At 38.9% G+C, this 25983-nt stretch overlaps 1 protein-coding gene across 3 annotated transcripts in view; it reads right to left on the bottom strand.

The window, feature by feature from the left end:
* BTBD3 (BTB domain containing 3) overlaps positions 1-25137 on the bottom strand; it is a 36869-nt gene extending 11732 nt beyond the window's left edge. For 2 of the 3 annotated variants that reach the window (XM_032295406.1, XM_032295403.1), the window contains exon 1: positions 24911-25137. Coding sequence is in view for 1 of the 3 variants with exons in the window: in XM_032295403.1 (XP_032151294.1) it covers positions 24911-25001 (91 nt within the window). In the remaining 2 variants the exon portion in view is untranslated. The remainder of the gene's footprint in view (positions 1-24910) is intronic. The other variant, XM_032295404.1, reaches the window with a different exon arrangement.
* Between the last annotated feature and the right edge of the window lie 846 nt (positions 25138-25983).

Raw genomic sequence — 25983 nt, forward strand, 5'->3', positions numbered from 1 at the left:
AAAAAAAAAAAAAAAAAAAAAAAAAAAAGTCAACTATGAAGCAGACAAATCACTTAATATTTTTAAATGGTCTAATTCACAATTCCATTTCAACAAATTAGCAATGTACCATGGTAAAATTAACAATCAATCTAGTTCAGTCCTGTCTGGGCCACTTAAATAGAGAAAGGGGAGTATTTGAACAAATCATTTAGCCTTTAAGGCCGCAGTTTTCCTCAGCTATAAAATGAAGAGATTCACCCATAATAAACTGTTTTTAAACTTTACACTCTATCCACAGTAAGAAATACATTTTACGTTCTGACTTAATACTAAACATAAACACATATACAGGCATACACATGGAAAGAGATGGTTCACAAAACAAAACTTATGTTTAGCATGTTATGATATACACTCCGTTATTTTTTATTTTATTCTTTCTTTTCTTTTTAATGTTGGTCATAATCCATTCAACTGATCTTAAGACCACAGTTTAAGAAACACTGGTCTAGATTATTTCTAAAGGCATTTAAGGTTTAACATGCTAGGTTCTTTTCTATCAAGAATTCGGACTAGAGACCACCAGATGATGACAGGTTCATAAAACTCCTCAAACTGTATGTGAAATTGGCAGTATGTGTGCATTTATTTTTCTAGAAAGAGAAACCATAGCGTTCATCTGCCCTGAGTAATTGCAACTCAAATACAACAAAATGTTAGGGTTAAAATGTTATAAAAATGTAAGATTGATTTGAATATATTCTCTTTCATTTCCATAGTCTATTACATTAAATACAAATTATGGCTTCTTTTCCTCGTTGATTAAATACAAATAGTTAAAACTCTATCTGTTGAGTCCGTAACCCAGAAACATCACACACTGGGTTGAAGGGTAAAAAAGGATAGCAGCCTGATGTCTACTGCCACATTTTGCCCCTAAAGTTTCTTTGCAATTAGCATTTTACCACCTGTTTCCACACCTCCTGAATTTTAGAGCGGTTTGAGACATGGTTAGTCTGCCCCAAATGAGTAAATAGGCCAAGAAGCCCATCAAATTTTTATGAAAGTATTCCCAAAATAAAACATACAGTGTATTAGGTGTTGGGCATATGGTGGTGAGCAAGACTAAAAACCAAACATAAAAGGTTGGTTAATAATAGTGGGTTTCAGTTGACTTTATAATTGCCAGAAAGCCGAATCACTGTTAACCTATTTCCATTCAATTCTCAATAATAACAAAATTATCAACAGATTTTAAGTTCACTTAGATCATCCTTTTCACCACTGAAGGGTTTGTCAGCAATCCTACCTTTATTTAACACAATCTTACATATTCAGTTTGGAGACTTGAATGAGGTTTGAAACCCAAAGGGACTCCAGAGATCATTTAATGCAACTCTTTTTCTCACAGGTATGGCAACTGTGTGTAAGAGCTACAAGGTGTTTGTGAAAATTCCACAGTAAAGAAGTGGGGCAACACCTGGACTACAAGACGGATCTCCTGACTTGTCGTGTTGTTTGCTTTGCTCACTCTAGTGAGTCCCTACTTCTTTTGTAAGTATGTGAGGTAATCACTATAGATGATTACAAAATCACCTATAGTGATTACCTCACATACTTACAAAATGCTCTACTTTTATATTTCTAATCTACTTAAAAGAAAAAGCTTTCTTTTAAAGTTTACAAATATGAAAACCATGAACATATGCAGTCTGCACCCCTGTAGGGGGACACTACAGGTAAGAATGCTGAAAGGATACTTGTGGAATGAGATGGAAGGAAGGAACAGCAGTGAGGATGCTGCTCAAAAACAGAAGAGGCTCTCCAGATAAAATAAAGTTAGAAACCAGCTATTCACAGTTAACACCAACTTCTATGCTAACAACTAATGATGCTGGCAACTCTTGTTTAACTTGCTCCAACCCTGGACTCCTTGTCTGACTTGTACATGGTTTACTACAAGGCAACTAAAAAGCAACAGCAGTGAGGTTAACAGAGGTTTAAACAGGTAAGGTAGACTGAAGAAATACCTATCACTTCCAAAAATGATTAAAATAAACCTAACAAAGAAGAGTAGTTTAACCTGGTAAGTTATGATGAAATTGTGTTTTGTTTTTGTTTATTTGTTCCTCCAATACTGAGCAAAAATTATGCTTCTGACTTGGGAGGTAAAAAGATAAGCAACAAAATGTTCGCAGTCCCCAAAGTCAGGCAGCAGCTGCTGTAAAACAGACTATATACACTTTCTAAATTTGGAAATACGGAGTCAAGCACTGGCAGCAAAGCACAGTGAAAAAAGCAAGAGCCAATAACAAGTGACCTTAAGATTAGTATCTGTGAGCCTCATTTTCCTCATCTGCAAAATGGGGTAATTAGACCCAGCTATACCCTCAGGCTTATTGTGAAGGCAAGATTATATGTTTTGTGAAAGCACTTTAATCAAAAACACTCTACAAAGGTAAGCTTTCACCATTGTCAGCAATTGTACCCAAAGCAAAAAACATCTGTAATACAATTATCTAAAATACAAAAACTCAAAGATTAATCTAGCTTCTCATTCTTGTACTCTTTCAGGCTGCATAGTTACCGACATTTCATCCTATCTTCAGGCTTCCTCTAGTCTCACGTGTGGGCCAAGCAGGTCCCATGTTGCTATTAATCTTTGATTTTGTAGGGCAGGTTGAATAATAATCAAGATTTGTGCTGTGCACTGTGATTGGGTCCACACCCAATGGCCAATCCCACAGTGTTATTTCCAACCCTGCACTTGAATCCACACTTCAGGATGGGTGCCCATCGTGGTCTTCAAACTTTCAGGAGGCCGCCTGTTGGCTGATGCACTGCTATATCCACCTCCTGAAATAGCCTCCTGTGAATAGTCCATTTAGCCAGCCAGCCATATCTCACTAGCATCTCAATTTGGCCTGTCTTAACAATAACCCAGTTTGAATTCCAGCACCAAGGGTGATAACTAAGGCAAGTATTTGGTCAAGGCATACCTCAGTGCTGTCCACAAGGATAAGGTTCACTGTCAGTTTCATTAAGTCACCTTTTCATGACATAGAGCTCCAGTTAACCTTGAATTGTACTTTAGATTTGGGTGGGGTGGTGGGGGGAGTGCCCAAAGGTAGTATGTGGTAATTCTTAGAAGGCAGGGGATGATGATTCTTTTTAAAATTCTATATGGCATTTAGCATGACATTTGGTGATTACAGCTCTTACGTATACACTGTGTCTTAGTGTGCACCTGGTTTGGAATACTGAACGACTCATCTAAATCCCAAATTATCTTCCATACATTTAAGTGATCTTGAAAAGTGGTATAGGAGTTTACCAGGAGATACTCTGAAGATGGCTATTAAAAGGAATATTGTAATTTCTTTTGTAAAGTTGATAATACTTCAATAAAAAAGCAATCAATTTCTAAGTTTTACATACTCCAAGCTTGTCCAACCCACAGCCCCCAAGAGGCCTAAGATGGCTTTGAATGCAGCCCAAATCAAATTCATTACCTTTCTTAAAACATTATGAGATTTTTTTTTCTGTGATTTTTTTTTTTTTTTAGCTCATCGGCTAACGTTAGTGTTAACATATTTTATGTGTGGCCCAGGACAATTATTCTTCCAATGTGGCCCAGGGAAGCCAAAAGATTAGACAACTCTGCTCTAGATGAGCTCATGGTACATTTCCTCAGGTGTAAGTATTAACTACATGATTGCCTATCTTTCCCAATTATAGGTTTCTAGGATTTAAAAAATCTGTATAATATTTGGCAGAAATGGCAATTTATTTAATTTTCTTTACATTTTAATATGATGACCAATACCGAACTAAAACTCTATGTGTGTGTGTGTGTGTGTGTGTGTGTATAAACATATATGTAAGTATGCACATAGAGGATACAGGTGGTAAATTCCTTGTGCCTCCCCCACTCTTGCCACTTTAACATCTCTGAAACTGGTTTGTATCTTTTAAATGATGGCATCTCATGAGTATTAACTATTAGGCTTTTTTTTCTTTCTAGTGGTACATAAATAATGGCATGTCTTACACCTGATGGCACCTTACAGTCAGTGAAATACAGTAAAATTTGTACAATTCAACAGAAAGAGAGAAATTTTTTCTTTAGGTTGGTTAATTATTTCCTTAACCAGACAAGATGATGGCTCAGAATTCTGGCTGAACTACATTAGAATAATTGAGCTTTCATCAAGTAGTTATTTGATAAAGTATATAATCACAATTCTCAATTGAGACTGCTACTATGACAACCATTGATATGGTAGAATATCTAGATGGAAATCTCAAAATGAGAATTTGCATTGCCAAGACTGGTAAGAATTCCAGCATTAATGTAATACGTTTCTAATATTTTCTAATGTCACACAATTGTACATAAAATTGTAAATAAAATGTACATAAAACTGATCAGTATAAGCCTGTAACTCTCTGGGTAATATTTGCTAAAGATACTTTCTCAATCAATTCAAGATCTATTAACCTACAACTACTTTATATACAAGTTAAATCTGGAGCTGAGTGACTCTTTAGAAGATACTGCTTACTTTCAAACAAATAGAATCCATATTAAAATGTTAGCTTAAGAGAGAGAAACATTATCATTAATACAATGATGCCAGTATATGTATGACTCTCTAATAGGTACTTGAAAATAACCTATCCAAAGAAAAGTAAAACCAAGGCTCAGGAGGTCCCTTTCAAAAAGGCCTGAATGGGGCTGTTCCAACAGAGGACTTCAATCCTACTGGAAATGCTGGAATGGAAAAACCTCACCCAACCATTGCCATGGCTTTTTCCAGATCATTTGTTGGCTTTAAATAACAGAGGAAGAAAATAATACGTTGTGGTCAAATAAAAAAAAGTGTTTCCAAAGATATGTTTTACTTAGGCTAGTAATAGTTTTTTTTCTCTTTTTTTTTGATATTTGAAAGATAGTCATCAAGAACATCTCCACAATCAGATCATCAAAGTCCTAAGCTTCTTTCACTTGTTAACCAAAGAATGTCTTGCTCTATTTGGGAAAAACACCTTTTCCAAAGAACACACGGGATGAGAGGAAAGAATCCAGACAACTCCCAAACCACCAGATATTCTACGTCAGTCCTAATTATTAGTGAGGTTCCAAGTGTCACAGCCAAATTTCCCCCACATCCACAACTAAGTGCTATACACTTAGGTCACTCAGCACTTAGAAATAAATACTACTCTCCTGTCCTTCAAGTTACTACCTTCCCACTATCAACACCAAAATACCTGAATGACATCAATTACCTTAGATTTTAAATTCAGCTCACTGTAAAATGAACAGGATAAGTTGGGAAAGGCAAAAATAGAAAAAAAAAATTATTTTATTTTGGTTGTTTTTTTTTTTTTTTTTTTTTGCAAAACCACATAGAAAAGACCAGTTACAATTTCACCTTTTGACAATCACTATACACATATCCTGCAAAGTATTAATTAATTGCTATTTAATGAAATGCCTTGCTTTGTTTTTACAATATATGTGACCAGAAAGAAATATAGTTATTTTGGGCAAACAATACAAGGTCTAACACTAAGAGGTCTGCTATGCTGAGTGAAATTTGACAAATTTTGCTGTGGGAAAACATAGACATCCATGAAATTACAAAGCAGCTTCACACCCAATTTCGAACACACCTTCTCTCAAGTAGGTACCACCAAAAGAAAATGAAAAAAGGCACATACATTTCTAAAATAACAATAATATCCCCTAACAAAAAATTCAAGTAGAATTAGAAGGCTGTGATAGAACATTATTATAGAAACCAGTTTCTAGCATAGTAAAAGCTGTTCTAGAACCAAATTAAAAGATACGTTTTATGCTACCTTTTTTTTTGAGAAGGGGTTTCACTCTTGTTGCCCAGGCTGGAGCGCAATGGCATGATCTCAACTCACTGCAACATCCACCTCCAAGATTCAAGTGATTCTCCTGCCTCAGCTTCCCAAATAGCTGAGATTACAGGCATATATGTGCCACCATGTCTGGCTAATTTTGTATTTTTAGTAGAGACGGCATTTCACCATGTTGGTCAGGCTGTTCTTGAACTCCTGACCTCAGGTGATCCACCTGCTTTGGCCTCCCAACGTGCTGGAATTAAGGCGTGAGCCACTGCGCCCGGCCATTCGATGCTACTTTTAATTAGCTTAAAAGTATACAATCCTGGTCAACTGTTGTGAAGTACACAATAGAAAGGCATAGTGTACTTTAAATGTTGGTATAACCTTAAATATAACAACATCAATTAATATTCATAGACTACCACCATTTGCTGCAGGAAATAATAATTTGACACTTTTAAAGCCCTTCTTTGTTGCTTCGACTTCTCATGCTGTTATAATCAGAATAAAAACCAAGGTTCTATACCTACCTTGATCACATGTATTAGAGCTAAGAAAATAAAGTATTTCAAAAAAAATTCAATTCTCTAATATTCTCTAAAATAAAAATAATTATTTAAATTAAGAGCTACTATATAAGTAGGTCAGTACTTGAACTGCCCTGAGATTTGGAATAAAATAATCTAACTGCGCATGAAATAATGCAAAAATAAGTCTCACTTAGAAAGTGGGGACTGTTCATGAAAACATGTTCTTAAATCTGTGTTTCTCCAATCTCTGCATCACATTTACAATACGTATGGACCTTAACCATAATAAGCAGATTAAAAACATTAAAGTCAAAATATACCTTCAAAGAGTGGCAACTCAACTGTCAGTACCTTATTTTTTTTTAATAATACATAGAGAAGCAACCACTCCACCTTGGTTAACAGAGATATGAACTCACTAAAATCCATGGTGATGATGACTGGAACCAGACCAAGGAAGGACAGTCAATCTCTGAAAATGGACATCACAACTTACATCTGAGTCAGGTCTCCCTGCATAAGGATTTTACTTGTCATCTGCGGAGATGCTATGATTTCTACTAAGAGTTCAGTATAGGTTGATGACAGTATTTGCTTCAAGTAACATTGTCTTGTAAAATTTAAAATATGACACCAAAAATGAGACGAAGTCAAATTTTATCTGTACTCTGTAATGTTGTTCCTTAAGGGGCTATCATGTGAATTGAGGAAGATCTCTCACATGCCAGAGGAGTGCAAACAAGCATCCGCCCTAGGAGAAGGGAAGGAATTCCATCTCACCTTTCCCAGTGAGGGGAAGCATGGCATGCAAAGTATTTTGGATCTCCATGACTGGCTGGATTTACAGTTATTTTGACTCATCCTCTTTATTCACCCACCCTGCAAACCAGACTGTTTTAACACTACAAATGGGTCTACTGCTTCCTGCCATCCTTACTGTCCTTTCTTCTGTACAACCCAACTTATCAAAAGCCTATCCACCCAACCTTCAAGATGCAGTCCAAAGGATACCTCAGCAAGGAAGGATTCCTGGTGCTTCCAGACTCATCATGCTCAACTGAGTACTTTCTCACATTCAATGTTGCCAAATTAAAGTGTGCTTTCTCTGAGGACTGCATCTCCGTATCTGCAACAGTGCCATGCCCACACACCTGGCTTTCAATGGTTACACAAGAGGAGGTTAAAGACCAATACTTCCAAGTCCAATTAGAATTCTAGATTACACTTGTGGAGTATAACTGGTCCTAGACCAAAATGGTCTGAGACTAAGGTCTATGGTGTTTCTAGCAGACTGAGATGCAAGCTTAGACTAGGTAGAGTGGCAAAGAACCTGAATACCTATTAAACGTGTCCCAGGGCTCTCCTGAACATGTCTAAACACAAATGCAGTATATAATACTACATTAATCTCACAACTAATCCAGCTGAAAACACCAAAGCTCAACTTAAAGCAAGTCCCTACATGCTTAGAGGTAAGGCCTTGCTTCATTAAAATTCTAAATTTGATGTAATATAGATATTCACAGAGAAGTGTGCGTTAACCAGGAAAAAGCACTGGTTACCAGGACGAAGCTGCCTTTATCAACCAGTCTCAATTCATGGCCTGGCATATTTATTTATAGTGCTAGTAAAGAATTTTAATGATTTAATGAAGTGGAAAGAATGATAAATTCTCAGCAATTCACATGAAAAGAGGAAAGCAGTCATATGAATAATCCAAAAAAAGGGTAATTAAAAAGACTTTCTAATGTGGTATTGAAATGTGTTTAGTCTGTACTTAACATTGAATCGATGAATTTCCACTACATTAGACACTTCTAATCTTCAAACAAAGTAATAAAATGGGCTGTGAGTACAGGGCAGTAGGAAAATACATGCCTCCCCCGCAAATAAACCACACTTCTAGGATGGGCGATGTCTAAACCACACTTCTAGGATGGGCAATGTCTCATTTCAAATTACTGCAGAGCAAAAGCACAAGTAGAAAAGTATACTGCTTACAACGTGTGAGTCTCTGTGTCTTACTTCACTAAGAAGAATCAGACGAGTAATCAGGTGTTTGACTTTTCTTACAAAAAATTAAGAATTCTCAACTTCCATCCATATATTCCCTTACAACATTGGAGTAATAGGCTGGGCATGGTGGCTCGTGTCAGTAATCCCACTACTTTGGGAGGCTTAGGCAGGCAGATCACCTGAGGTCGGGAGTTCGAGACTAGCCTGGCCAACATGGTGAAACGCTGTCTCTACTAAAAATACAAAAATTAGCTGGGCATGGTGGCACGTGCCTACTTGGGAGGCTGAGGCAGGAGAATAGCTTGAGCATGGGAGGGGGAGATTGCAGTGAGCAGAGATAGCACCACTGCACTCCATCCTGGGCTACAAAACAAGACTCTGTTTCCCCCCAAAAAAATGGAGTAACAATAAATGGAAATGATGGTATCAGTGGAATAACTTATTTTTTGGCCAAATCTAGAAAGTCTCTTGCTGGGCTGTTGTATTTATGGAACCTTTACTACCAGCAATGATTTTAAAAAACATTAAGAGTTAAAAATGTAAACAAACTATTTTAAAGTCACAGTTTGAGTTCTGTGGTGGCCAAAATAAATAAATAAAACTGCTTGAATTTTTCAATGACGAATTCACTGGCTAGAAAAGTGTACTTCTTAGAAGGCAAGGTGGGGTAAATTCATTCTGTGTGTGCCTGTTGTTTGATGTGTATATGACTTAAAAGCAGTTCTGACTTGCACTGGTTAAGAAAGGATCTAAGCAGAACAAGTGACCAAATCTCTCTGTAACCTCCCAGCAACATCTGCTAGTGGTGATGCACAACAAAGGCTGCCATGGAAGGGATAATTTGCTCCAAACAGAAAAGGCAAGAGTTTCTCCAGGAACTACAAAACATAAAAATTGCTCCATAGTCTGGCTCTGTAACTTTTCTTACTATTGATGCTGCTGGTTTCTAAGTCATTTGAAGGCCACCCCAGTGACTCTGAGCAAAAGTGAACAGTGCCAATGGAGCAGTCAAGTCCCCTTACTTTTCCCCAGTCCTCCTCACCCACACCTGAATGATGGGGGATTTCAGCATAGTGGTAAAATGACCTGGGTAAATGCAAAATAGCGACTGTACATTCCCCTTTGCTATAATCAATGTATTGTTTCTAGGGGAATCTCTGGGAGATGCAACAGTAAAAAGTATTGATTTTAATAAACCAGCTATTGAGTACACACTTTTCAAATATTCTGCGTCATGAAATTGGGAAATAGGTACAAAGCATTTCCGGCAAAATTGAAATAGAATGGCTTCCTTGAGAAAAAAAACACGTGTACAACTATTTGTGTTACAAGTCAAACCAGCAGCTTTTTTGTTGAAATGCCATTGTTACTTGACAGAAGAAGCAAAGCACACTTATTCAGACTAAGGTATTTGGCAGACTTTTTCTCAAAAATGAATGAAGTCAGCCTGTCACTGTAAGGAAAACTGACAGTATTTATTGCGATCATAAAATTCAAGACTTCAAGCAAAAATTAGAATTTGGGAACCTTGATTACACCACCATGAACCTGACAGGTTCCCAATGCTCAAAAGACTGTTCTGTTAAGAGCAGTGATATTAAATGAATGTGATTTTTGATACTGTATAATGAAATGTGTCAACACTTGAAAGATTTGCATAACTCAGTGAACCAACCTTTTCTATTAAGAATGCAATTACAATACAAAACCATGTATTGACAAAAGATCCAAAGTACATGATCGACCAATGGATTTAAAGTATAACGAGAGTACAAAATGTTCACTGATACAGTTTGATTCCATACAGCAATTAATCTTTAAGAAACTCGCATTTATGAAGTTTTGGTGAGGTATCAAATATCCACAATCATTTGAAAATGCTATTAAAATATTCTTTTCCTGTTATACATCTGCATAGGCCAGATTTTCTTCATATGCTTCAACAAAAACATTTCTTTTTAAATACACACTTAAATATTTTAATTTTGACTACAGTAAATATTAATAGACATGACCCCTATAAACAAGGCTTTTGAAAATAATTGAGAGAACAAAAGGGTCCCAAGACCAGAGAGTATGAGAACTGCTGATGCCCAGCTTCATAAGAAGTTTGGATTTTATTGTAAGCATAATGGTAAGCCTCTAGAGGCTACCAATATGATTTGGATTTGTGTCCCCACCCACATTTCATGTTGAATTGTAACCCCCCGATGTTGGGGGAGGGACCTGGTGGGAGGTGACTGGATCATAGCGGTGGATTTCCCCCTTGACAGTGTGTGAATTCTCATCGGATCTGGTTGTTTGAAAGTGCCTAGCACTTGCCCCTTTGTTCACTCCTTCCTGTCACCATGTGAAGATGTGCTTGCTTCCCATTCACCTTCTGACATGACTGTAAGTTTCCTGAGGCCTCTGCAGCCATACTTCCTGTAAAGCCTACAGAACCAAGAGCCAATTAAAACTCTTTTCTTTTTAAATTCAAGTCTCAGGTAGTTCTTTATAGCAGTGTTAGAATGGACTCATATAGCTATTAACAAAAAAAACTCTTAACAAAGTATACATGATCAGGGCCAAGTTTTTATATATACCTGCTTTTTCCTTTCACTCTCCTAGGAAACAGTAACTAGTTCTCAGATTCTCAACCATTCACTCCAAGAAATATTTTTGCACATTGTAGACAGAATGAAGGACAAAAGAGATAATCCCTGCCACAAGAATTAAGAGCTGGCCGGGCACAGTGGCTCACACCTGTAAGGGAGGATCACCTGAGGTCAAGAGTTCGAGACCACCTGGCCAATATGGCAAAACTGGGTGTCTACTAAAAAAAAAAATTAGCCATGTGTGATGGCAGGTGCCTATAATCCCAGCTACTCGGGAGGCTGAGGCAGGAGAATCGCTTGAACCCGGGAGGCAGAGGTTGCAGTGAGCTGTGATCATGCCACTGCACTCCAGCCCAGGCAACAAGAGCAAAACTACACCAAAAAAAAAAAAAAAAAAAAAAAAATTAAGAGCAGTCAAAGAGCTAATATTCCATCTTTTCAGTGGCACTGTTTGACATCTCCCCAACCTCAGAGAATTCACAGCATATAAGTTGCAATGTCATATTAATTGACATCAAAGACATTAAGAAAAAAAAAACTATAAATGAGCATTGAGGTAGACAAGTATCCCTAGAAACTTCACATAAACCAGCAAGACAGCAAACATCTCTCTCTTGAAAATTTGCTTTCCCCTGTATCGTATCTCCTTAGGAGATTCAGTTAGCAATCTTTGGTGTTTTCCTAAAGCAAGCATAGCTGCCAATGTTTAAGATAATTTGTTAACTTTTTTCTTTTATTTAAAGAGACACATAGCAGGCAGAATCTGCCTCTTCCTACTAGTATGGCATTTGATACTATACAATATTGAAATCTTCCTACATACTAAATAGAAGAAAATGATTTGTTGTAAATAAAGTTTAGGTTAGGACTTTGTAAAAGTCCAAAATAAATATTTAATTTACCAACAATAACATTTTGTTTAAAAATACAGGTAACGCTTAAACACTATGGATTTGAACTGCTCTGGTCCACTTATATGTAGATTTTTTCAATAAATATATTAGAAAATTAGTTGGAGATTTGTGTAACAATTCAAAAAACAGGTGAACTCCATGTTTAGTATTCCATGAATATATAAACCATGTAGCTATTAATGTATTTTATCATTTACTACCATAAAATATACACACATCAGAATTATCAAAATTTACGCACATAAACACATACAGTGCCATTCCCAATCCAGAGAAATATAAACAAATGTTAAGATGCAGCATTAAATCATAAAGGCATAGAATTAACTGTAGTATATACTATACTACTGTAATAATTTCACAGCCATCTCCTGTTGTTCCTGTGGTGAACTCAAGTGTTGCCAGTACTTGCCTATAATGTCATGTGATGTTAACCATCTCAGCATGAGCACTTTCTCTTTCCAATATATTGCTTATGGCAGTAAAATGTGATGTCTGGTGGTTCTTGCGTATTTCTCATCATGTTTAGTGCAATATAGTAAACCACGAATAACACCAGGCGACCCATATGAAGTGCCACAAGTGATGCTGGAAGTGCTTCCAAGAAGCATAGAAAAGACACTACAAGAAAAAAGTTGAATTGCTTGATATGTACTATAGATTGAGGTCTGTAGCTGTGGTCACTCACCATTTCAGACAGATGATTCATCTTGCAAACAGATGATGTAAACTTACAATATTAATGAATACAGTACAGTTCTATAAACATATTTTCACTTCCTTATGATTTTCTTATTATTTTCCCTAGTTTATTATAAGAATGTAGTATATAATACATATGACATACAATATATGTGTCAATTGAATGTTTATGTTCTCAATAAAGCTTCTGGTCAACAGTAAGCTATTAGTAGTCAAGTTTTTGTGGGTCAAAAGTTATACATGGATTTTCAACTGTTTGGGGTGGGAGATGGGGAAGGGGCATCAGTGCCTCTTTATGCTCAAGTTGTTCAAGAGTCTAGTCTTTTACCAGAGCTAGTATCCAAATACTTTCCCATCTTCACTCTTAAAAAATTTTTAAGAGGTTGTACATTTTAGTAGGATTCTGATCCTCACAACTACTTCACACTCAATAACTAAATAATACTATGGAACCGCTGTAAATGCAAAATACAGGTTGTCCTTATCTTGAGCATCTCATTTTCCTCTAAGCCAACCCAAACACCATTATCTATTGATATCCCTAAGCCACACCCACCTAGTCAAATCCATCACTACCTGGTGATGATTTTGAGTACACACTAGGAGCTATTTGCTAGCTAAGAGTTCAGGACTGATTCTGACATTTTGGGGAGATCAACTGACAAGAGAAAACAGCTAATAAAGTAATAAAAAAATTTCAAGTATGCATGAGTTGATCCCACAGATCTTACAGAAATACATATTGAATGGTATTAAATTAACTAGACAATCTACAAATTTAAATAAATTATACAGCATTTATTAAATAGGTGCTGAAATCATCTTGGGGAGGGGTGACAAAGTCCGCTTTGAGAGACTGACTGTAACTGCATGGGGATCAAAAGTGACTGCACACGTGCATGTTCCCTCCACTGCTGACCACTTTCAGATGGCAGCCCACTCTCCAACAGATGAGCGCCCACTTCATGCACTTATTTATCCTGTCTCCCAAGGCCACAAGAGATGGCGGGAAAAAAAAAAAAAAAAAACGGAAGAAACAGAGCACTCCGGAATGCACTTCCACCAACACTGGTGTCTAAGTGGTGGTGTAGGGGGATGGAGCTGTGCAAGAGAATGCTACCAACAGCTGCCTGTAGCCTGAACCTGCATCCTGAGCAGAAGGGGGGACTTTTGGGTAGCTTCTCATTATATTTTTCTACTGAAAATAAGATTATTTTGGGAAGAGTCACCTGATACAACCTCAATTAAGAATTTTACCGATTTCCAGGTTTTCAAGGAATATAGATCATTCTTCAACAACATACTAAATGTAGACAGACTTTATTGTATTTGACTTTTTGCTACATGCTCTATGAAAAAAGGTATGAAAATAGGTGGCAGTCTACATTTGAAGTCCTTCTCTATCCACAGAAACCTAAAGTACAAAATAACAGCAGAGGGCCAAAATTAGTTCCTCACTAATAGAGTAAGTATGTTTACTGGTGATGGGTAGGCAAGACCACCACTTTTAAAAAAACAAAAAACTAGGTAAGTAGAAGAAATGAGGTGGCATTATAAAACAAAAAGTCTCGCAAAGGCAACAAACACAAGTCTCCAAAGCAAGCGTACAACTTTACCAAGATGTGTTTTCCAACTGGGCTGTCCATTAACGGCCTAAACGGAAGGCAATGTGACTTACCATAAGAAAGATAGGTAGGCCAATGCTTTCCATTCAGCCTTGGCCAATAGTACTGACTATTAAGGGTCCAATATAAAATGAATTTGTAACAGTACTATTTTCAAAAGAATGAGTCTTCATGACAACAAAAAGTAGATCTAATAAGAGTTGCAAAGGCAAGGCAAATTCATCAGGTAGGATAGATGCATTCAAAGCAATGGAACTCGTGAAATTTTATTTCTAATATGTAAGGTAATCATGGCTAAAAGGTTTGCACCTCCTAATTAAACATGGAAAATGCTCTTACTATATACTACCAAATAAAAATTAAGGAGAGATCAAATATACACAACGAACTAGCTATATCTTGAATTATTTTGACAGTAGAGTTGAAGAAACTTTTCACATTTTTGTGTATAGGTAACAGCTACTGGGCTTATCCATTTCTTTTTTTTTTTTTTAGACAGAGTTTTACTCTTTCACCCAGGCTGGAGTGCACTGGCGCGATCTCAGCTCACTCCAACCTCCCAGGTTCAAGCAATTCTCCTGCCTCAGCCTCCAGAGTAGCTGGGATTATAGGTGGACAACACCACAGCTGGCTAATTGTTTTATTTTTAATGGAGACAGGGTTTTAAAATGTTGGCCAGGTTGGTCTTGAACTCCTGACCTCAGGTGATTCGCCCACCTTGGCCTCCCAAAGTGCGTGAGCCACCATGCCCAGGTGGGGCTTATCCATTTCTAAAGACACATATATCATGGTTTTTGTTTATTGTCTATTGTTCAGTTGCATAAACAACCTCTAAAATAATCATCTTTTTTTCTTGCAAATCACACCACTTAATTGCACAGTAAATTGCAACAGTAAAAATCATACAAATATTTTTTGCTCTATTAAGAAAGAGAAGGGAGTCTGATGTTTTTGACAAATTCTTGGATTTGAAGGACACAAAAAGAGCCTAGAAACACAGTAAGCAAAACTTTAAAATGAATGACAGGTTCAGCAAACCAGCATGGCACACGTTTACCTGTGTAACAAACCTGCATGTCCTGCACATGTATCCCGTAACTTAAAATAAAATACAATTAGAAAAGAAAAGAATGCAAATACTTCAAAAGTCTGAGAAATGAGGAACCATGGAAAACTAAATGAAGTGTCCAAGAGATCAAATACAGTGCTCATCCACTTCTCAGATTTGTGTGAGCACTAGAGGGGGGCATGATAATTATTTATTATAATTCATATGAAAAATATAAAAATTATGTATTTTAAAAACAAAAAATGACTGCTGGGCCAGGCGCGGTGGCTCACGCCTGTAATCCCAGCACTTTGGGAAGCCGGGGAGGGTGGATCACGAGGTCAAGAGATCGAGACCATCCTGGTCAACATGGTGAAACCCCATCTCTACTAAAAATACAAAAATTAGCTGGGCATGGTGGCGCGTGCCTATAATCCCAGCTACTCAGGAGGCTGAGGCAGAAGAATTGCCTGAACCCAGAAGGCGGAGGCTGCAGTGAGCCGAGATCGCGCCACTGCACTCCAGCCTGCGTAACGAGAGCGAAACTCCGTCTCAAAAAAAAAAAAAAAAAAAAAAAATGACTGCTACGACAGTTGCCATAGGGATGACTACAACATTCTCTTGTCTAGAAAACTGAAGGTAATGGACTGAAATCCTTTGATTTTGTGGATTTAGTAAATGGTTCGATTATGTGCATCCAGGTGACTTTGAGGATTTTAAAATCACCTTAGAAGTGATTTCAGCAAGATCCTCATAGGAAAAAAAGCTTAAAGGGGCCATGAATGATGTCCCAAACAGCAAAAAGGCATTAAAAATGGGAAAACAAATGGTTATTGCCCACATTAAGAGACAAATATCTGCAGACTGGTTAAAGAACAAAATACAGCAACAGTATATCATTGATATTTACCAGGGAACCCAGGTATATTTTGAAAAGCTCCCAGGTGATGCCATACCTACACTTGATTAAAAATTGAAATATAAAGAGAGAAGATTCTAGAATACCATTCACAGAATCAGGGTACTTGGCTAAGTTTTTCTGTTAGTTATGTGACCTGGTCCTACCCACTAGTATAGTTTAGTACTTTACAGACAGTACCCTATTTAATTATCGTAACCATTCTCTGTATTATCTCCATTATAAATTATAAATGTTCTTGAACTTTTCCCTTGCTGGTGGGATAAGTCAACATTAGATCCACAAATGCTTAAACACTATGCATATGTTGCTTCATTAGAAATTCACTGAAAAAAAAATAGAGAAGGTAGACTACATTCATTTATTCAAAAAATACTTACTGACCACCTTCTATGTGCTAGGCACTTGGGACACGTTAACAAACATACATAAAATATTCACCCTCAAGGAACTTATAGTATAGCAGAGGTGGGAAAGAGAGGTAATTCACAAAATAAATAAATAGTAACTTAGAAAGTAATAGATGGGATGTAAAAATAAAATGCAGAGCACTGCAAGAGACATATAGGATACAGATTGCAGTTACAACTAGCGCAATCACACAACCAAAATGCTATTTTAGTGAAGACCTGAAAGAGGTGAGGGAGTTGACCATGAACGTACCTGGGAGCTGGGGGGTAGGGTGAAATATTATAGGCAGAGAAAAAAATCCAGTGCAAAGACCTAAAATGGAAATGTACCAGCCATGTTCAAGGATTAGCACGGAGGCAAAGATGACTACGATGGAAAGCATGAGAGGGAGACAAGTGGGAGACAAGTGGGAGAAGAGGTCAGTTAGTGGGAATCAGATCATGCAGGGCTCTACTTTTTTTAAATTCTTTTTGAGACAGACTCTCACTCTGTTGCTCAGGCTAGAGTGCAATGGCACAATCTCAGCTCACTACAACCTCTGCCTCATGGGTTCAGACGATTCTCCTGTCTCAGCCTCCGAGTAGCTGGAATTACATGTGCACGCCACCATGCCCAGCTAATTTTTGTATTTTTAGTAGAGACGGGGTTTTACCATGTTGCCCAGGCTGGTCTTGAACTCCTGATCACGAATGATCTGCCCATGTTGGCCTACCGAAGTGCTGGGATTACAGGCATGAGCCACAGTGCCCAGTCCAGATCATGTAGGGTTTTATGAATCATTATAAGAAAACTGGCCTTTACTCTGAGTGACATGGAAGCCACTGGAGGGTGTTAAGCGTAATTTAACTTACATTTTTAAAAGATCACTCTAATGTTAAGCTGATGGAAAATTAAAGAGAGGCCAGGAAAGAAGAAAGGAGACCAGTGATTTGCTAGAAGGCCACCGCAATAATTCAGACAAGAAATGCTGGAGACTTGGACAAAGATGCTGGTAGTACAGATGGGAAAAGCAGTTAAACTCTGGATTCTCGATACATTTTGGAGATAGAACAACAGGATTTGCTGACAACCTGGATATAAAGTTGGAACAAAAGAAAAGAATCAGAAGGATTCCCAGTTTTTCTGGCTTAAATAACCTGAAAAAATGGAGCTTAGACCAACTAGGTTGGTGCAAAAGTAATTTGCTATTAGTGGGAAAAAAACACAATTACTTTTGCACCAACCTAATAAAATGGGGCAGGCTGCAGATGGAGCAGGTTTGCAGAGAAACATCAGCACTTTTGTTCTGGCCATACTTAGACCGAAGCGTCTTTGACATATTCAAGTTAAGTCAAAAAAGTAGTTGGAGATATCTAAGGTGGAAATATATATTTAGGAGTCTTAAGCAGCTACATAGTATTTTATTAAAGCCCTGTGACTATTTGTGACAACAAAGTGGCAAGAACTGAGGTTTGGCACATTCTAAATTCATAGGCTGGTGAGAAGAGAAAACCAGCACAAATTTGAAAACTGAAAAGAAACCAGAAGGAGCAGTATAGAAGGAAAGGCACCAAAGTGTAGTGTCCTCAAGAATCAAATGAAGAAAGAATATCTAAAAAGGAGGAATAACAAATTATATTAAACACTGCCAACAGGTAAAGATGTGACTTGAATGTTAGATTTAACTTGGAATGCTTGCTTGTGAAAAATCCCTGGTGACTATCTCCTATACCACCCCAACCAAGACAACATGCTCATACATTGAATATGTTATACTTCATTATTCCCATATGTTCAATTTGTTTTTATAAAGAATCATCCATTAGGAAGACTTTCATCCAATTTAATATTTGGGACTCAAATCGGTAGACTTTTTAGAAATACCAGTTGATAAACTGCAAATGAGAATGATCATTTGCTAATATTCAATTCCCATGTCTTAAAAACAAAATTACCTTTAGGCAACTTGGAAATAAAAGAATACATTTTCTTTGTCCTGATAAAGAACTATAATAAACCAAAAAGCCAATATTCTACTACTCTTTTTCTTATTAAAATAAAGAACACGTTTGTACATTATCACTATTACTATTTGATAATGTTCCAGAAACGTGATAATGTTCCAGAACGCTAAATCTAGTGTAAACTGCCATAGGACCAAAATAAAAGGTATAACTATTAGAAGTAGATAAGTGTCGTCATCTGCCACTGACTATATAACTTTAGAACATACGAAAATAAACTGCAAAGCTTTTAGCATCAGAGCCAGCTATAAAATAAATACACAAAAATCAACCACCATCTTAGACTGCCAATAGACAATTTAAAGAACCCATCATGAAGTTACAAAAACAAATACCTAAGAAGAATTATAATAGGAAACATTAGAACTCAGATGAAGAAAACAACTCTGCTGAGAAATAAAAGGTCTGAATAATCTTTCATGACCCTTAAAAGAAACACTGACTGCCAGGCGCAGTGTCTCATGCCTGAAATCCTAGCACTTTGGAAGTCCAAGGCGGGTGGATCACAAGATCAAGACCATCCTGGCCAACATGGTGAAACTCCATCTCTGCTAAAAGCACAAAAAAATTAGCCAGGTATGGTGGTGCGTGCCTGTAGTCCCAGTTACTTGGGAGGCTGAGGCAGGAGAATTGCTTGAAACCGGAAAACAGAAGCTGCAGTGAGCCAGGATCGCGCTGCTGCACTCCAGCCTGACGATAGAGCGAAACTGTCTCAAAAAAAAAAAAAAAAAAAGAAAGAAAGAAAGAAAAGAAACACTGATTACAGATGGCAGTCCTTGCCAACAAAACAAAATGCAAAATGATCTGGTATTTTTTTTAGTTCTAAAGATTCATCTTTGGATCCTTCCAGATTAAGATGGCAAATTTAACACACATATCCAATTACACCCTTTCCCTAAACCCCACTTAAGTGACAGTAAGGGATCTTTCTAGAAGACATAGAGACCCAAGGACTTAAAGAACTGTAATGGAAACTACAAATCATGAAAGTGGAAAGCAGATGGACAAGTGACAACTGTCTCAGCCAACTTGAGAGAGGGAATGCTACACCAACGGTGAGAAAAGCCAAGAAGTACTACTCACTCCAGTCTACTCAAAGACTAAGTATGAGAAACTCTAAATTCCATAGATGCCTTCCCCACCTCCTCACTGTAGACCATTGGCAGACAATCCCAGAACCCAGCAAGATTATAGATTTGTTCTTGGAAGTAAAACAGGCAAGTCTGCATGGTGAACCTTCTCCAAAGTGACTACACAAAGAGGATGCTGAAACCCCAGCCAGATTCCTCCATGAACACTGGAAACAACACCCTTTGCTCAGCAGAACACTAGAAGACTATTCAATGACCAGCCCAAGAAGACCCTACAAATGGCCCCAGTGAAAAACTCAGGAGAAATAGTAAACAGTCCAAAGAGGCTGCCACTGGGGAGGCAGAGTAAGGAATGGGGAAGAGGAGGCAGATGAAAGACCATTTATTTTATAATGAGCCTCTTAGACTTTTAAAACTCTGTGCATGTATTAAATTTAATAATCTTTATCTGAAAGGACAGGTGCATATAACTGCAATGTTAAAAGGGTAGTGTGACATGCTCTGCCAGATATTTCTATGTATTCTAAATTTATGATTAAAAAGATGTGACACTGATTAAGACTAGTGATCAACACATAGATGAGCAAGACCTAAAACTGAAGCAGAACCCAAAGCTAGTCAAGACCTTAAAAATTAATAAAGACCACAAAGCAAAGAAGAAAGGAGGAACTATTTAACAAATGGTGCTGGTAGAACTCGCTAACTAGGGAAAAAGAGGAGGAGGCAGTCGCAGTATAAAAGCACTTCATATCTACATACAATTACAGAATTAAATGTAAAAAGATCTAATATATTCCCAAAATTTTGTTTCATTTAGCTCACCTTTCAGATAAAGATTATTAAATTCAATACATGCATAGTTTTAAAAGTCCAAAAGCCTTATTGTAAAATGAGTTGTCGTCCTTATCACCTTAGTCTTCCTCCCCAGAGGTAGCCACTTTTGACTGCTTATTGCTTCTCCTGAGTGTTTTACTGAGGCCATTTGCAGGGTCTTCCTGGGCTTTCCAAGCATGATCATTTACGAGGAAAAAAGTCAAGGTAGAGGCCTGTTTATATAGAAATAAAAAATTTTTTTTGTTTGAAAAACACCAAAAAATGACTTAAATAATGAGCTGTGGAGAAGAAAAAAAAACACTAATAATATAATAAAGGTGCAATCTTTTTTTAATAAAAAACAGGTTTATTTTTAAATCGTCACTTAACAGTAAAGTGGACAAAGTACCAGAAGAAAGAGCTCCCAAAAGGAAAACAGAAGAAAAAATCAGATTATAAATTTCAAGTTACCAAAAAATATCAACTAAAAGACTGTATTTTTATATAAAAATCAGGAAAGGTGATAAACACTAAGTGCTGACACACTACAGGCAGAACTTACGCTCTGTAAGGGAATATATGATGGCATACGCGATTTGGCAACAAGCCATAGGAGTCATAAAAGAGTTCACCTCTGCCCCAGGGTTTCTACTGCCATTAATCTAACCTGAGTAAGTCTGAAATACTTAAACTTTCAGACAAGGGCACTTTTCTCAGCTCAATCTGTGTGTCAGCTCTTACTTACTGAGCCTACATCCTTTGGTCGACCCTGCTGGTCTTCCTCTACTTAGTTCATTCCATCTCACCAAAAGTCTACGGTGCAGGCACCATGACCCTTATTCCAAGGAAATGCGATTAAAGAGGTAATTAAGGTCACTTAGGAAGTGGCCACGCTAGGATTTGCAACCAGAGGATTTAATACTGTATTCCCAGCCACTAAAAATAAAAATATTATGTAAAACAACAGAAAATTAGTTCAATAAACTTGGGTGTATCCATCATGAAAAACCTTATTTTCAAAGGGTTTACGAAAAAAGGAAACATCTCTAATATTTGCCTCATATTAAATAAAATTGCAATATTTAAACTATGGATAAAATTAAAAGTCGGCTGTGCACGGTGGCTCACGCCTGTAATCACAGCACTTTGGGAGGCCAAGGTGGACAGATTACAAGGTCAAGAGATCGAGACCATCCTGGCCAACATGGTGAAACCACGTCTCTACTAAAAATACAAAAATTATCTGGAGGTCGTGGTGCACACTTGCAGTCCCAGCTACTTGGAGGCTGAGGCAGGAGAATGACTTGAACCCAGGAGGTGGAGGCTACAGTCAGCCAAGACTATGACACTGCACCCCAGCCTGGCGACGAAGTGAGACTCCGTCTTTAAAAAAAAAAAAAAAGCGAATTTTGTTTAAAGTATGTCTATGCAGACAAACAAAAAGGGTAAAACAGAAGCTCATCATCTAATTACCAGCTGTTTCTTTATGGAAGATGTGACTATAATTTTTACTTTCTTAATTTTTTTCAGTGGTTCGCAAAATGTCTCCAACAAGAAATACTTTAATTTTTTTAAAAGAAACATAGCAACAACAGAAATTCTCAACTATATTTGCTTAATTTGAATAAACAAAGGACATGTCAATAAATGCACATTAATGCACACTTTCAATGAATTTGTGACTGAACAACTAGGTTGAAAGGTATACTAAAGTGAAAAGACTTAAATATCACATTTAAATGTGTGATGAAAGAAGAGAAGATTAGGTGAGAGATTATTATTTTAGCAGCCCAGCATCACTGCTACAACCACAAGGTTAATCACCTAAGAGGGATTTCCATCATTATTCCTTTTTCATAGTAAAATGAGAATAATTCACCTTACAGGATTTGCTTGATAGCCCAGTTAACAGAAATTTAAACAGCACATAAAATAGATTTTAGTAAGAGAAAACCATTTCAACTCCCAACACAAACATACAATTGGAATCCTAAAGGCATTTTAGAATTGGCTAAATTCTGATTACTTATATACCAAAGTTTAAAAGATTAAAAAAATTAAAAACCTGAAATATGTAAATGATCTATTTCTGTACTATTTTATTCAGAAGAGTTTTAAAAGTTCCTTGCAAGGCAAACTGGAATTCGATGCCCATAGAATACCTGATTTGAGCATTAAAAAATGGACATTTTAAAAAATGATCTTTGGATGCATGTGTTTGGGCAGAAGTAGGGGAATGTGTACACTAATTGTGCCTTCCCTTTGTTAAAGTATAATATTACAAGCGGTTTAACATTTTGTAGACAATGCTGGCAGAGTACTTTCTAGGAACAAAACAACTTAAAAGCTAATAATGGCTTTCTTTTCTTTTCTTTCTTCTCTATGTTTTCTAGATTTCAAGGATGACCTGGCAAAAAAAGCTAATAACGGCTTTTCTGCCACAAATTATCAAAAGTTTTCCCGCATAGATGTGGAGTTATATTTCGCTTTTTAAAATTTTAAACATAAGGTGTAATTTAGGACTTTAGAGAAATAGTACATAGAATTCTTAGGCATGTACATCTCCAAGAAAACTTGTTAAAAAATAAAAAGAAAACATTGTTTCCACTTCATTTGGGAAGTTTGTTAAACAAGTTATCAGTGCAAGAATTGGGAAAGAGTGAAAAATCAAGAAAGAACATAGCTGCTAGTAGTTACCCCATACAATGGCATTAAAAAATTATATGTAAGTATCTTAGAAAATCTTGGAACTGTATAAGCTCACCCTTACCTGCGCTGAGACCAAGAAATGAAAAGGGTGATTCAAAAATCTTCCGAACAGGAAGACTCCTATTTAAAAACCCAAGGTTAAGAGGACCCGCCCACTTCCCCTAGAGGACTCGTTGCTATGGGAACCCGCAGTAACCCTTTAAAGCCAGTAATCTATGGGGGAGGAAGAGCCTTTCGAAGGTTAGAGTTAAAACAGGGGATCTGGGGGAGCGTAGAGTGAGGGACTGAGGTAGGCTTAAAAGAAGGGGAAAAGCCTTTGGCTGGGCAGGGGGTCAGTGAAAGCGGACTTAGTAACCCCAAAAGAAATTCAAAACAGCACATCGAACAATTGTTGTGAGTGCTAGAGTCACATTACAGTTCATAAAGTTTGAATCATTAGAGACGCTTCCCTCCCTCCTTGGTAGGAAACAATCCCCACCTTTGTGAGTTCCTGTCTAGGAAAACGAATTTCAGTTTCATGCCACCAATTACAAACTGATTGCTACTACTATGTGAAACTAAACTCTTGACTTTCTTATATTAAACCAGTGTTTCCAAACTCGGCTGCGCGATCACCTGGGGATCTTTAAAAGATACACGGTGTTAATTGGTCTGGTGTGCGATTGGGCATGAAGAGTTTTAAAACTCCCAAGCGACTCCTCTGTGCAGCCAAGTTTGGGGAAACTGTATTACAGGATTTGGTGAGGTCGCCGGGGGTGTTTAAAAAAGAAAAAGCACCGTGATCTCCCTTGGTCTTTTGAGGACTAATAATAGAATTAGCTCGCTTTCACCAGGCACACACAGGACAATGGGTTGCTTGATAAATAGGGAACCCCGGCAGGCCCGAACAATACTTTCTTTGAACAGGCCAAGAGGTAGAAGCTGTTTCTTCCCAAGAGAGCAAACATCCGTCTTCCCGAACATCAAACTTCTACGTTTATTTTAAGAGCAAACGGGCCACGAATACTACTCAGAACTCGGAGGAGAGTTCCAGCCGCAGAAGGAAGCCGCCCCCGCCATCGCCCACCGCCACTCGTTGGGGTCCCGCAGTGCCCGAGGCCGCACTAATCCGAAGGGTCGGTCCCCGGAGTACCCCGCCCCCCAGCCCGAGCTCCCCGCGCCCCGCCGGCAGCGCCTCAAGAAAGTTACTCAGGGGAAGTTTGCTTGGCTTCCCACCGCGCGCCTCCCCAGGAGAGGGGCGCGGCCCCCGCCACCTGCTACGCGCCGAGGCTTCCCGACCGCGCCCCCCGCCTGAACCTCCGCCACCTCCGGGGTCACGCACCCCGCGGGCGTCTGCAAGGCCGTGAAGGCTCGTGCGCCCCTCCTCGGGGTCCCTCGGCTGAGGCGAGCCTGCTCCTCCACCCCGGACACCAGGACCCCTGCGCGGGCCGGACGCGCCCCACTGGGACCCCCTCGGGTAGCCGGTCCCCGCGGCCAGTGCCTCTCGAGCCCGAGCGGCGGGTGTGGGATCCCCTGGACCCCAGGGCCCGAGGCCGACCTGAGGCCCCCGGCCCGGCCTCGCCTCGCACTGCCCCTCCGACCGGCCGCCGGGCGCGCGCCCCTGCCCAGGCGGTCCCGCGCTGCGCACGCGCGGAGGCGCCGACCCGCTCGCCCGCAGCGCCCTCACTCACCGCCTGCGCTCCTCCTCGCCTCGGGCGACGCGGTCGTCCGCCGCCTTGCCCGGTGCCCGCACCTCAAGCCCCAGCCGGGGCACTCGGACATCCAGCGCCCGGCGGGCTCGGCGGGCACCCGCACGCAGGGCACGCTCTGCAGGAACGAGCGTGCGTGCCCGAGCACCGGGAGGGAGCGGGGCGACAGGGGCGGTGCTCACGGAGGCGGCCCTGGATACGGGGCATGCGCAATGTCTATCCTTTCCTCAAGGTAGAGTGAGGGGTGGGCGGGAAGCCCCTGGCCTGGCCTGGAGAAGGCGGGAAGGGTAGAGGAGAGCCAGTACTCCTCAGTCTCTGAGAGGCGACTTCGTCCTCATCCCACAAACTGCAGTTTTTCCCCTCACGGTCGGTCTTTTATCAATGAATGTATTAAGCATTTATTGAACGCTTGCATTGGCAGAGCGGATGCGCGGGATACAGGGCGTCCTCCGGTAATAGGGGGCCGATTGCATTTGGCTTTGCGACTCCTTTTCAGGCACTGATACCAGCCCTCTAATAGATGAAGAGTGTGCGTAAATAGAAGTTTCGTAATACCTAAAATTGCAAACCTTGACTACACTCTTCAGCGATCTGGGGAAGGAGAGTAGCTGCTGGCTGGATTGATGATGAAAACTTCGTTGAGAAGCGAAAGAGGAAAAGTGAACACAAAGGCGTAAAAAAAAAAAAAAAAAAAAAAAAGTCAAACAGCGTATAAACCCATGCACCGTATCGGGGACAAGTTCAATCTGAGTGTATTGTTCTTAGTGGAAGGTGAAAACAGCTGCTGGGAAGGTAGTTGAAGCTCATCTGGAAATAAACTTTAATGCTTAGTACAAGACTTCAGCTTTATTCCATGGATAATTGAGAGGCACTGAAAAAGGAGAGAAGGGGAGCTCGGTGGTGGCTTAATTAAATGCAGAATTGAGGAATATAAAGTGGAGATTAGAGATATGAAATGTTGTAGTGTATGTTCTAGGTAAGAAGTAGTAGGGTCCTAAATTCAAGAGTTGGTATCAGGAGTGGAAAGGATCTAAAAGTTTCCAGAGAGTGTGAAG

This window comes from Sapajus apella, unplaced genomic scaffold (genome assembly GCF_009761245.1).
Source record: "Sapajus apella isolate SASKATOON/1434 unplaced genomic scaffold, GSC_monkey_1.0 scaffold33, whole genome shotgun sequence".
Lineage (NCBI taxonomy): Eukaryota > Metazoa > Chordata > Mammalia > Primates > Cebidae > Sapajus > Sapajus apella.